At 44.2% G+C, this 13,216-nt stretch overlaps 2 protein-coding genes across 2 annotated transcripts in view; one reads left to right on the forward strand and one right to left on the reverse strand.

Annotated features, from left to right (window-relative positions):
- LOC107376744 (caskin-2) overlaps window positions 1-6,107 on the forward strand; it is a 175,390-nt gene extending 169,283 nt beyond the window's left edge. The window contains exons 21-22 of the mRNA XM_070545349.1: window positions 3,396-3,494; window positions 5,313-6,107. Coding sequence (XP_070401450.1) covers window positions 3,396-3,492 — 97 coding nt within the window. The 3' untranslated portion in view covers window positions 3,493-3,494; window positions 5,313-6,107. The remainder of the gene's footprint in view (window positions 1-3,395; window positions 3,495-5,312) is intronic.
- A 157-nt stretch (window positions 6,108-6,264) lies between these two features.
- LOC107395593 (Na(+)/H(+) exchange regulatory cofactor NHE-RF1) overlaps window positions 6,265-13,216 on the reverse strand; it is a 54,211-nt gene continuing 47,259 nt past the window's right edge. The window contains exons 5-6 of the mRNA XM_015975003.3: window positions 6,997-7,101; window positions 6,265-6,913 (exon numbers count right to left, since the gene is read on the reverse strand). Of these exons, the coding sequence (XP_015830489.1) occupies window positions 6,770-6,913; window positions 6,997-7,101 (249 nt within the window). The 3' untranslated portion in view covers window positions 6,265-6,769. The remainder of the gene's footprint in view (window positions 6,914-6,996; window positions 7,102-13,216) is intronic.

The raw sequence follows: 13,216 nt of genomic DNA on the forward strand, positions 1-13,216 counted from the left end.
CTGCGCCTCTCTCCACTCGCTTCACCTCTGAGGTAATGGAACACCTTCGGCAGATGTTAGAGGTGAAAGCCAATTTCCACATTGGTTACCGGCCCCGGTCTTCTGGTCCGGTTGAAAGGATGAACTGAACGGTTGTCCATGTTTTGAAGAAATACATGTCGGCTAATTACAGAAACTGGGATGTGAAGCTTCAGTTGGTCCTGATGGCTGTTGGGGCCACTCCTCACGAGTCTACAGTCGTCTCCTCATTTGAGATGATGACGGGGAGACAGATGCCCCTACCACTCGACCTTGAGACCAGTGCTGCTTTGGCTTGCACTAACAACCAGCACTTGCAGAACTTGAAGGACCATCTTCCTGCAGCGTTTGCACAGAGGAATCTGGGGGAAACAGCTGAGCGCAGGAAGGCTTACTCACGCTGAACTTCACGTGGGTGATAAGGCCTGGTACTACAACTTTATTTCACAGTCCAGTCAGACTTAGGTTTGTGATGAAAACAATAATGTAAGGAAAGGGAGAGAGAGAGTGAACAGGAAAGAGGGAAATCAGTGGATCCTGAGGAAGGTGAAGTAGGTGGGGAGAGCAGAATAAAGAGAGGGTGGTGAAGGTCCCACCAAAGCCTGAACAGGTGAGTTTAAAGGAGACCACTGAGTCCACTGATCTCAGGCTCAGGGGGAGAGAGGTCCAGAGTCTGGGGCCACAGCAGCAGATGATCTGTCACCTTTGACCTTTAGCCTGGTGCTGCACAACCAGTAGGCTTTGATCACTGGACCTCAGGGACCTGCTGGGGGTGTAGGGACTAAAGCCTGATTTATGCTTCTCCGTCTGCGTCAGTGCGGAGACACGCAACGCCATTATCCGTCCTTGCGTAGGGCTCCGGCAGGCACGCAAGTACGTACGGAGTCGAGACCACTTTTTTAAACATCCGTCGAACGAGACAGATTACACAAGCTTGTGATTGGTCAGGACGCCGCTGTTGTTTACAGCGCCGCCATTGCAAAGAGAGCCGAGGATAACTAGCGGCAGACACGGAGAAGCTTGAAGAATACCTCGCGAAAAAAACTCTAAAAATATGAACGTTTAATTCTCCCGTGACTGGAGGAGTGAAAAGATGTGCCGCAAGCGTTTTATTTGTGGACGGAAATGACAGGAAACGTGGGTTTAGAGGTGGGGAGCGCATGAAGCGGTGGGAGAATGAGAGACAAATACGTCCGTGTTAAAAGTCTCTTATATACACAAAAAACACAATATAAACACACGATCGTGGACCAATACATGACAGGATACCACAGAACAGCGCTACGCCCTCTGGTGTCCTGGTGGGCAATTGCTTTGCAACACTCTCCAGGAGACGGAGAAGTAAAAGCGCAAAACGCTTCCGTCAATCCGTGCGTGTCTGTCCCTTGCGGAGCTGACGGAGAAGCATGAACCAGGCTTAAGAAGATCACCAATGTAAGATGGTGCTTGTCCATGTAAGGCCCTATAGACCAGAACCAGGATCTTGAAATGAACCCTGAAGTTGACTGGCAGCCAGTGAAGCTGGAGGAGAAGCGGGGTGGTGTGGGTGTGTTTGGAGGACTTGGTCAGAAGCCGAGCACAGGCGTTCTGAACCACCTGTAGACGGTTCAGGGAGGTTCTGCTCAGACACGTGAAAAGAGAGTTACAGTAGTCTAAGCGTGAGGAGATGAAGGTGTGGAGAACTGTCTCAAGTTCAGAGCGAGACAGAATGGGACTCAGTTTAGCAACGTTCCTGAGATGGAAGAAGGAAGAGCCAACAAGAGAACTGACATGAGAATCCAGGGTGAGAGCTGGGTCAAAGGTCACAGACCTGACAGAGGATTTGGTGTGGGAAGCAAGCTGACCAAGAGAGTCTCTGACTTTGGGAACCAGCTTGTCTGGGGCACAGACAGAGCTCCATCAGATGGACCAGGAATGCCATCTACTGGCATCTTCTTCTCTCCTGGATTATCCTGGATTATTATGGTTCCTGGTCTTTGACGTGGCATTGGTAACGTTTTGTAAGTGGTTACTTTTAATAAATTGTCAATCAAATATAAAGGTATTCAATCTAATGTAATATTCCATAAAAATATGGATTATCGATATTGAAACTTTAATATTCGATTGAGGATTAAACTAGGTACTGTGGGTACGGCTAGGGAAACAACACTTTATAATACTTTTGACACAGAGGCAAAAGTGTAGTTAATAGAAATCTATGTATTATTATATTTGTACTACTATAATGATAGTTGATTATAAATGATGATTCAAAGTGATATCAAGTGAGACGATGAATGAACTAAGATGAAACGTGACCTTGTATGTTTGAAGAGCCTACCTAAGTAACTCAGAAAGGTGTGATGTCTGGGTTATGAAATGAATCTGGCTGATTGTTTAAAGAGGTTTAACAAGATATCATAATAATAAATAACACCATCCAACGCCTGCTGAGAGACTATGATCACCCTCGTGATGGGAGTTCTCAGTCGGTCCAGCTGGCAGGATGTCGTTTCAGCCAGGCTGCTGAGAGGGGTTGACCTCTGGAATGTCAAAGGTCACAGCTTCCTTTGAATTTGCACGGCTGGCCGATGAGATGCAACCTGCTGGCGGTCAGCTGAAGTTTGCATCTGACAGAGTTGTTTGCAGGCTTAGCAAACAGGTTATTGAGCCTTGAAACAGGATGATTCTCTATGCCGCTGGAACCATTCGGCTGACTGGCAAATGGAGGAAGTGATTTCTCTTCAAGATTTTGTGTTACAGCTATCAGGTTGAATGAAGACATGTTGGATGACAGCCAACAGGTCAAATAAGGACAGCTAACAAGTTTTATGAGGACAGCTCTCAAGTTGGATGACGACAGGTAACAGGTTGGATGAGGACAGCTCTCAGGTTGCATGATGACAGCCTACTGATTGGATGAGGACAGGTTGGATGAGGACAGGTTGGATGAGGATAGGTTGGATGAGGGCAGATCTCAGGTTGAATGATGACGCCTCTCAGTTTGGACATGTTGGATGACGACAGCTCTCTGGCTGGATGAGGACCTACAGGTTTGATGAGGACAGCTTTCCAGTTGGATGATGACAACTCTGAGGTTGGACCCAGACGACCTAGTCCATGTAGGCTGGGAATGATGGCGGTTCCGGACTACATCGGTTCTGGTTTTTGAGTCATCTTTGTGAATAGATCTTTGAAGTATTTCTATCTGAGTAATTTTTAGAAATAAAATCAGATTTTAGAGCAGCCTTCATCCTGACATTTATCTGTCCTCATCCGGCATCCACATTTATCTTCAGACTGGAGGCTGTTCTATAGAATAAGCGTCTTGTTGTCAGAGACTAGTAGAGATTTTATTTTAATCCAACTTTGTATCTACTGTGTCCTGTTTTCAGCATTCCAGGCCCATCAAAAGCAGCCGGGAATATTCTGGATGACATTGGGAACATGTTTGATGAGCTGGCTGACCAGCTGGACGCCATGTTGGACTGATGGTATGCTCCAGGTAGACCCAGAGGAAGAGGTGGTTGGCGAGAACCAAGGTGGAAACTCCGGCTGCCGAAAGTGAATCCAATGCTGAAGTGACAAAAATTTCAGTTCCTCCCTCATCCACTAGGGGCAGGTTCCAAAACAGAGCAAGTTCCCATTGACTCCCATGTTTAAAAATGCGAACTTCGCAGCAGAAATAAACATGTTTACAGCCTAGTACAAAAAATCATTTAGGTTTAATAGTTCAAGTTTAACATCATGGCAACTCTGAGGGGGTGCCGCTGAGCTAGAAAATATGAATAATTAGAGGCGTGTCTGTTTGACTGACAGGCGGTTTATTTTAGGGGTTGCATGACTTAATTTTTTTTAAAGTCGACAGTCAAGTAATGAAAATCGAGTCGACTTCGACTAGTCGTTGATGATGTCATACACCTGGAGCAGCGGCGAGGGGGTCAGTTGGTTCGCTGGAGTTTTTGGCAATTAAAATTAAAATTAACATTTTCAAAGTTAAACACATTTCTTTTAACAACGGTAGTTTCTGCTTCAGCCCTCTCCCCCCTCCCCCTGCTTCAGCCCTCTCCCCCCTCCCCCTGCTTCAGCCCTCTCCCCCCTCCCCCTGCTTCAGCCCTCTCCCCCCTCCCCCTGCGCCGCGGCCGCAAACTCACTGATGCGCCTGCAGCCTCTCAGAGTTCCTGCTGCTCTAAACATTAAAATAATTATTTCATTTCCTGTTCCTCACTTCTGATGACATTCAGTGGTGTCTGTTTGTTGCAACCAGCAGGTACAAAAACTAGTTTGTTTTTATTTGACTATTTTTCTGTCCTGTCTGTTTATTATCTTCCTGCATCTCCTCTCAGTCCTAAAGAGAAACTGCTACCTGGGTTCATATATATTCACCTCATGAGTTACCTTTGAACTGCAGTTCTAAAAGATCTACCGACCGCAAAAACAGCGGAGTGTGCGCTACGCGCCGGCCACAGTGCATCACCGGAGGACAAAACAGGCGATGCTCCCCGCTCCACAGCAGCGACATGCATCAGGCACAAATAAAAGACAGAAAACATAAAAGGAAATGAGCCGACATGAACGATCGCGTGTTAAATTAGTTTTTGAGGTGGCGACACCTGATTTGATAATGTTACTGTGGCCGTGCTCAGGACGTAGATGTCTGGAGTGCGTCAACAATCAGAGCTTTGCATGCACACGCTGGTTAAGGTTAGGATGGGGGTGAGGGGAAGGTTACATTGCAAGAGGGTAAAGGGTTAAATGATTGGTTAAATGTTCGTTTTACGGCGGGTGTCGGTACCGACGCTCTGGCACAGCGCGTTGCCTCCCGACGCGTAGGGGCTCGTCACCTGCTGTCTTTTCCGAGGACTGCATCTTGTCATTATCACGTGACAGCGACTAGTCGATGACAGGCATAAAAAGTCACTATAGAGCTGTGAAGTCGACTAGTTCATACAACCCCTAGTTTATGTAGCGCGATGGTGAACCCACTTTGGGTCTGACGTAGCTCGATGGTGAACGGATGTGGGGTTTGGTGTAACGCAATAGAGATCAAAGCATTAGTTTCATTACTATTGATGGGCAGTGATGCCTCTGCATTAGGGGCAAGTAGGGCCAGGCCAGGCTGGACATTGAGCTTCCATTTTAAACATGGACGATTCTGAAATTGTGCACATGTGCAGCTGACTCTCAGCAGAAAGCTGTAGGGCCCGAACACTCCGGCCCAATCAAATGATGAGAACAGCACACTTGGCTTCACGTTTCTGTTGTTGGACAGTAAGTGTGCTGTGGCACTAATCCACACTCTGTATCGCTAGGTGGCAGTAAGACACTTCAAGTATCATTTCCCAGCCACCGTAATACACAGGTAAGAAGAAGAGGACAGAAGCCGCCATGTTACTGGAAGCTATTCAGGCTGTTTAAGGAACTTTTCAGCACTCTAACGGATTACGGGGCGTTACGTGGGCGCCTGCACAGAACACAATGGGACAACAAAAGGTTAAATGCACTAACTGTGCTCTCCATTAAAACCAAATTATTCATGGGTTACTGGACTTTGACAGCACAGGTATGGAACAGTTTGCTCAGATGTTTAAGAAATAAACACACGTGAGTAACCCTTTATTTACAATCTCATACGTAAAATATTTATTCTTTAAATGCATTTAAATATTAGCATTTGCAGTGTGTAGGTTTGTGCTATGTATGGTTTACATGATATGGAGTGTGTGTGTGTAGTACAGGCCAAGAGTTTGGACACACCATCTTTATGTTCATGACCATTTACTTTGGGAGATTCTCACTGAAGGCATCAACACTATGAATGAACACATGAGGAGTTCTGGACTTGACCAGAAAAGGTGAAATAACTGAAAACGTGTGTTTTCTCTGAAAGAGCCGCTCTATGTTCTGATTACTGCTCTGCACACTCTTGATGAGCTTCCAGAGGTAGTCCTTCCAGACCGTTGGAAACCCGTTTCCGGTGACCACCCGCTGAAGCTCACCGAGAGAGCGCCGTGTTATGTTGGTAGGGACGTAGCTGCTAATGTGTAAACCTTTTGTTTGTTGGAACTTTTTCTTTCGGAGACTGCTAAAGGAGCGTCCTCCTTGTGGGACTCCAGATGTTTGTGTTGTATTTTTCTGTATTTGTCTTTAAAACCTTAAAGTGATTAAAGTGACGTGATGGTGTTTCTGTGGATGCTTCCAGTTACAGCAGAACATACCAGCTATGGCTGGACCACTGCTGGGGACATTAAAACACACACTTGGTTCTGTTTGGTCCAAACTCTGTATTTGGCTACAACAGGCTCAAAACGACAGAATTACAAACCAGACTCTGGAAATCCGGTGTGGACCAACTGGGAAAGCTTTAAAAAATCAAACAGAATCGACAGAATCCAGTAGATCCAGGTTCTTCTCATTTAGTCTAAAACAGCGTTTATGTACAGATTCACCAAAAGCAACAGGAACAATCAGGTGTGTTGGAATCAGAGCCGGGAGGACATCAGGCCATCCCACACGCCATGGATCTTTTCTACTTATCAGACTTAGTTTCTAAATGTTCCACTTCAGATGATTTAATCTGAAAATACCTGGAATTCCTGCATGAACAGGAAGCTGGCATTCCAGCAGTCATTAATCAGGAAGGGAGGAGGAGAATTAAAACAACAGAATGATCTGATAATACTGTTAGACATGGGCCTAGAACGCCCTGTGGGACCAGCAAGGTTCTGGGTCCTCCAGCAGGGGGCAGCAGCAGGTTGATGCTGGACTTCTATAAGTTGCCAAACAGTTCGTTCCTCTTGCTCCAGTCCATGGGGGGCGCTTTCTTAGCAGCTCGCTTCTGATGGGCTCGCTCCTTGGCTTGGGCCAGCGACATGCTCAGACCCAAGCTGTCTGAAGCGGTGGCTGGCTCCACCTGAGTGCGCACACACACACACACACACAGGGTTGAGTGTCTGACGCCAGGCTGCAGTGGTTCTCTAAAGGTTCTGGTCTTACCTGTGGATGAGGAGGAGAGCTGTGAGCTTCTGCTGGCATGGAGGCATTAGATGAGTCAGAAGAGGATGAACTCACTGAGACTTTAGGCTTCAGCTGGGCTGCGTCCTGTCACACACACACACACACACACACACACACACACACACACATTATTCATTATGTAGGTCGCATTCCGTTCATGGTAGAAAGTGGTGGTGTAGGAGGCAGGATGTGATGGAGGAACACAGGAGCCCGTTTCTGGGACAGGTGTGATCTATAACCTCGACACGGATCGACTACCCCGCTACAAGATGAAACTTAGAAAATCTTTCAAATGTCTTAAATATCTGATGAATAGTTTTCCTCCTTCAAGCCTAACCTGTTGTCCAATAGGCAGGGGCGTGTCGGGGGGGGGGGGGGGGGCTTGGTCCACCCAATCAGATGGCTTCCTTAAAAAAACTGTGTAAATGTATTTATTTTATTTGGAAGGGTGAGTTTTCAGGCCATACAACTACGTGAAACAAAATAGAATTTAAAGTGACAGCGTGTGTTTGATACAGTGGGATGTGAAAGTTTGTGCAGCCTTCATGGTTTTCCTGTATAAATCGTTGGTTGTTACAATAAAAATTTCTGGTAATTACAGGGAGTGCAGAATTATTAGGCAAGTTGTATTTTTGAGGAATAATTTTATTATTGAACAACAACCATGTTCTCAATGAACCCAAACAACTCATTCATATCAAAGCTGAATGTTTTTGGAAGTAGTTTGTAGTTTTAGCTGTTTTAGGGGGATATGTGTGTAGGTGACTATTACTGTGCATAATTATTAGGCAACTTAATAAAAAACAAATATATACCTATTTAAATTATTTATTTTTACCAGTGAAACCAGTATAACATCCCCACATTCCCAAATATACATTTCTGACATTCAAAAACAAATCAGCGACCAATATAGCCACCTTTCTTTGCAAGGACACTCAAAAGCCTGCCATCCATGGACTCTGTCGGTGTTTTGATCTGTTCACCATCAACATTGCGTGCAGCAGCAACCACAGCCTCCCAGACACGGTTCAGAGAGGTGTACCGTTTTCCCTCCTTGTAAATCTCACATGTGATGATGGACCACAGGTTCTCAATGGGGTTCAGATCAGGTGAACAAGGAGGCCATGTCATTAGTTTTTCTTCTTTTATACCCTTTCTTGCCAGCCACGCTGTGGAGTACTTGGACGCGTGTGATGGAGCATTGTCCTGCATGAACATCATGTTTTTCTTGAAGGATGCAGACTTCTTCCTGTACCACTGCTTGAAGAAGGTGTCTTCCAGAAACTGGCAGTAGGACTGGGATTTGAGCTTGACTCCATCCTCAACCCTAAAAAGCCCCACAAGCTCATCTTTGATGGTACCAGCCCAAACCAGTACTCCACCTCCACCTTGCTGGCGTCTGAGTCGGACTGGAGCTCTCTGCCCTTTACCAGTCCAGCCACGGGCCCATCCATCTGGCCCATCAACACTCACTCTCATTTCATCAGTCCATAAAACCTTAGAAAAATCAGTCTGGAGATGTTTCTCGGCCCAGTCTTGACGTTTCAGCTTGAGTGTCTTGTTCAGTGGTGGTCGTCTTTCAGCCTTTCTTACCTTGGCCATGTCTCTGAGTATTGCACACCTTGTGCTTTTGGGCGCTCCAGTGATGCTGCAGCTCTGAAATACGGCCAAACTGGTGGCAAGTGGCATCTTGGCAGCTGCACGCTTGACTTTTCTCACTTCATGATCAGTTATTTTGCGCCTTGGTTTGTCCACATGCTTCTTGCGACCCTGTTGACTATTTTGAATGAAACGCTTGATTGTTCGATGATCACGCTTCAGAAGCTTTGCTGTTTTAAGACTGCTGCATCCCTCTGCAAGATATCTCACTATTTTTGACTTTTCTGAGCCTGTCAAGTCCTTCTTTTGACCCGTTTTGCCAAAGGAAAGGAAGTTAATTATGCACACCTGATATAGGGTGTTGATGTCATTAGGCCACACCCCTTCTCATTACAGAGATGCACATCACCTAATATGCTTAACTGGTAGTAGGCTTTCGAGCCGATACAGCCTGGAGTAAGACAACATGCATGAAGAGGATGATGTGGACAAAATACTCATTTGCCTAATAATTCTGCACTCCCTGTATATTTATTATGGACATCAAAACATCCCACCATACATAAAATGTCAGTTATCAGAACATTATAGTACAGAGCAAATATAATACCAGAAGAACAAGATCGCAAACTGGAGGATTGACACATCCAATATGCATTAAAAACCTGCAGCTAACCAACAAGGGCAATAAGAAAAGACAAACTACAAACAACAATATAAAGGAAAAACAAACCAACAAAAAGAACCAGAAACACAGACAGACCAGAATCAAAACCAGTAATAACCCTTCTATATAGAAAAAATGATAACGATGACAAAACACACCAACACAACCGTACATGACAGTCAGAAAATAATTAGCGCACCCAAAATACAAGATATCAACAGATAAATGTGGAGTCGAATACGAAATACCATGCAGTCGAAGACACACAAGAGCAGCCAAACAAGAAGCAGAAAGTACAATAAAGAAGTCAGCCGTAACAGACCACTGCACAAGAGAAAACCATGTAATGGACTGGGACGGTACACGGATCATAAACACAACAAAATACAAACGATGGATCATGGAAGCCATAGAGATACGGAGGCGTGGGCACAAAACCCTGAACAGAGATAATGGAACATACACGTTGGATCACAAACGGGACGATGTCATCAGCAAGAAGGATGCGGGCAGCAGAGGGCGACATCGTCCTCTGCTGCCCGCGGATAAAAGGAAGTGACGCCACCATCACCGGTGATCTCTCATGACGGCTAGAGCTACAAGCTGAAACATGTCAGGTAAAAAAACTGTTTTCTCTGCATCACTCTCACAAACAGCATCTCCTTGTGTAAAGTGCGCCAAATAGTTAAACGATGCACAGTGACTCCATCAGCAAGATGATGTTGTAGATCTTTTGTGCTGGTCTATGGCTTGACTCTGACTGCCCTCTCCATTTTTCTTGTTTATCCCAGGTGCCTGTGGTCTTCCATTTCCTCAGTAGGTTGCTAACCATGGAAACAGACGGCGGAGATCTCTGAGACAGCTTTCTGTGTCCGTCTCCTAAAACCGTGATGGTGAACCATCTTTGTGAGAGTTTTTTAGACCCCCTTGTTGCTGCTCTTCGGGGAACATTCAAAGAGGAGGGACACTTACAATTGTTCGCCTTAAATAGTCTTTCTCATCACTGGATTCACCTGTGTACGGAGGTCAAGGGTCACTGAGCTTACCAAACCAATTTTGAGTTCAAAAGATTTTGGAACCAATAAAATGACAAAGGTAAACCAGCACCGTAGGGACGAAAGATCATCAGCATACATGAAATGATTGATGAGATCGTCTCCCACCATAGAGCCAGCCCTCGATCAGTCTAACAGACAGTTCATCCACCTATTGGTTAGAAGGAATACGTGAACCAGGCAAACACCGTTTGACACAAGACAGGAGCTGATACACAGTAAGCTTGTTTCACCTGCATAGTTTGGTGTTTGTACCAGTATTTTAAAATCCGTATCAAATACGAGGGGACTAGGGCTGCAACAACGAATCGATAGAATCGATAATGAAATACGCTGGCAACACATTTCTTCATTTCGTAAAGAAGTGTTAAAACCTAAGATGACAAGGTTTTTGGATTTTTCACGGCTGTAATTTTAAAATAATCTGATGTTTCTAACTGGTGTGGCAAAAACAGAGACTAGCTTCCGGTCGAAGCCCTGGACAGCCGGTGACGTTTCACAAGGAGCTGGAACATCTATAGTAAACAACCCCGACTCCGGTGTTTCTGCATTAGCGTTATAGCAGAACAACGTGTCATCAGTCAGATGTAGCTCCTGAAGCCTCTGCCAGTCGGTCACATTTGTTTTTCTCTGGGAAACGGCGACAAGAACGGATACGGGATTACCGTAGAAGTTCAACCGAACTTCGACCCCGCTAGCTGGATATCACTACTAGAGGTGCAGACATGTTTTAGACCGTCTGACTCAGAAGACCCGTGACCCGATTTGGACATCGAGGAGGGTTCTGTTCATCTTCAGAACCAAAATTGGTTCCGTTTGTTTACGTTTCATAAATATTTCCTCTCTGTGCTCCACCGGGAGCTCTCAGCTGGTCGTAGCTCCATCATGTGTCCCAACATAATTCAGTAATCTACAGATAAAGTAATGTGCTGCCAGATTTACCTCTGCGTGTATATGTTGATATAACTCCAGAAAAGATTTTACCGCTAATTTACCAGAATAAATCGTCCTGATGCTGGAGTAACTCCTTAGTTTGACTCGTTGTTTAAAACCCGGGATGGCACGGAGGTTCTACCGGTCCCAGGAGGATCGACCGACCGATCAATCATCCTATCTCTCTCTCCCTCTCTCAGTATATATATATATATATATATATATATACATATATATATACATATATATATGTATATATATATATACATATATATATACATATATATATGTATATATATATATATGTATATATATATATATATATGTATATATATATATATATATGTATATATATATATATATACATATATATATATATACATATATATATACATATATATATATACATATATATACATATATACATATATATATATATACATATATATATATACATATATATATATACATATATATATATATATATATATATATATATATATATATATATATACATATATATACATATATACATATATATATATATATATATATATATATATATACATATATATATATATATATATATATATATATATATATATATATATAAACAGCTTTGAGCTCATTAGCATAATTGGGACCACCCACTTTTGTATGAGTTTCTGGATTTGCTATTGCCAACCGGGGTAGGAAGAACCTGCGGAGTGTAGGGATCCATTTTGTTAAAGGGACTTTACGGAGTTTTGAATTTTTATGCTCGCGATCGCCCCCTCAGGCCAAAAGCGTAATGGCAGCTTCAGTAGTAGGCTCGTGCACGAGGCGCGCATGCTGTACGTGCACACGCCTTAACGAAAATAACAGCTGAGACAGTCCCGTGTGTGTCTGTGTGTGTGTGTGTGTGTGTGTGCGCGTGTGTGTGTGTGTGTGTGGCCTGGAGGACAGAGGACAGGAGAACACACAGCTAATTAATTAAATAATGTGGTTCTGTACCTTTCTCTTCAGCACAGCCGACAAAGGTTTATGATGGGTCAGTCCTCCTGCATGCTCAGATCATTCCCTTCCCTTGCTTGAAAAATTGTTCCAAAATGAAAGTTGAACCCACATCTTTTTATCTGTGAATTCAATGCCGTTCGGCGACTCTCAAATAAAAGTTTGGGCATCTTATTGAAAAAAAAAATACCATTAATGTAAAAAATAAACACTAAATAAACTATGTTCACATCCAGAATCGAACGCGGGTCTCCTGCAAGAGAGTCCGACGCCTAACTAAGTAAGCTAAAGCACCAGTGACATCTTTGGTATCTGTAACATTTATATCCTTGATGACAGCTGAAACAACGTTCAAAGAACGGTTCGGAGTGAAAATGGCTATTTTGTTGCTAATTAGCAGGAAATATCTAGAAGAAAGTTCTACAGAAAGTAGCTAAGGGTCCTCAGAAATGTAGCTAGCTTTGTCACTAGGCGTTAGGAACAGCGACAAAGTGGCACTGCCTCTCTCTCTGCTGCTAAAGCTACGGATAGCAAATGCTACGGGCGATGCCTGAGCGTGAACGCGCATGAAGCAGCCTGCTCGACCCGAGCATCTAAAACAGGCAATCACAGTAAAAATGCCAGGGCTCGTTCTACAGGACCAGGGCATTGCAGGAGAACGTATGAAGAAGACATTTATTATTTCTATACATGTTTTGGCTGTCAAACTTCCATAATGTCCCTTTAACTAACTACAGCTGAAGCTGCAGGTCATCAGAGCTCCAATTCTGCTTCTGTCTGACCCAACATCCACCAATCACAGCCCAGATGAAAAATAACACTGGGTTTGGGCAGCAGTCTGGTGGGAAGGCTTCTGAGAGCGAACCTGAATGGGTCTCAGCAGGAGCATGGCGTACACACACACACACACACACACACACACACACACACACACACACACACACACACA

Source organism: Nothobranchius furzeri, chromosome 16 (genome assembly GCF_043380555.1).
Source record: "Nothobranchius furzeri strain GRZ-AD chromosome 16, NfurGRZ-RIMD1, whole genome shotgun sequence".
NCBI classification, from domain to species: Eukaryota; Metazoa; Chordata; class Actinopteri; order Cyprinodontiformes; family Nothobranchiidae; genus Nothobranchius; species Nothobranchius furzeri.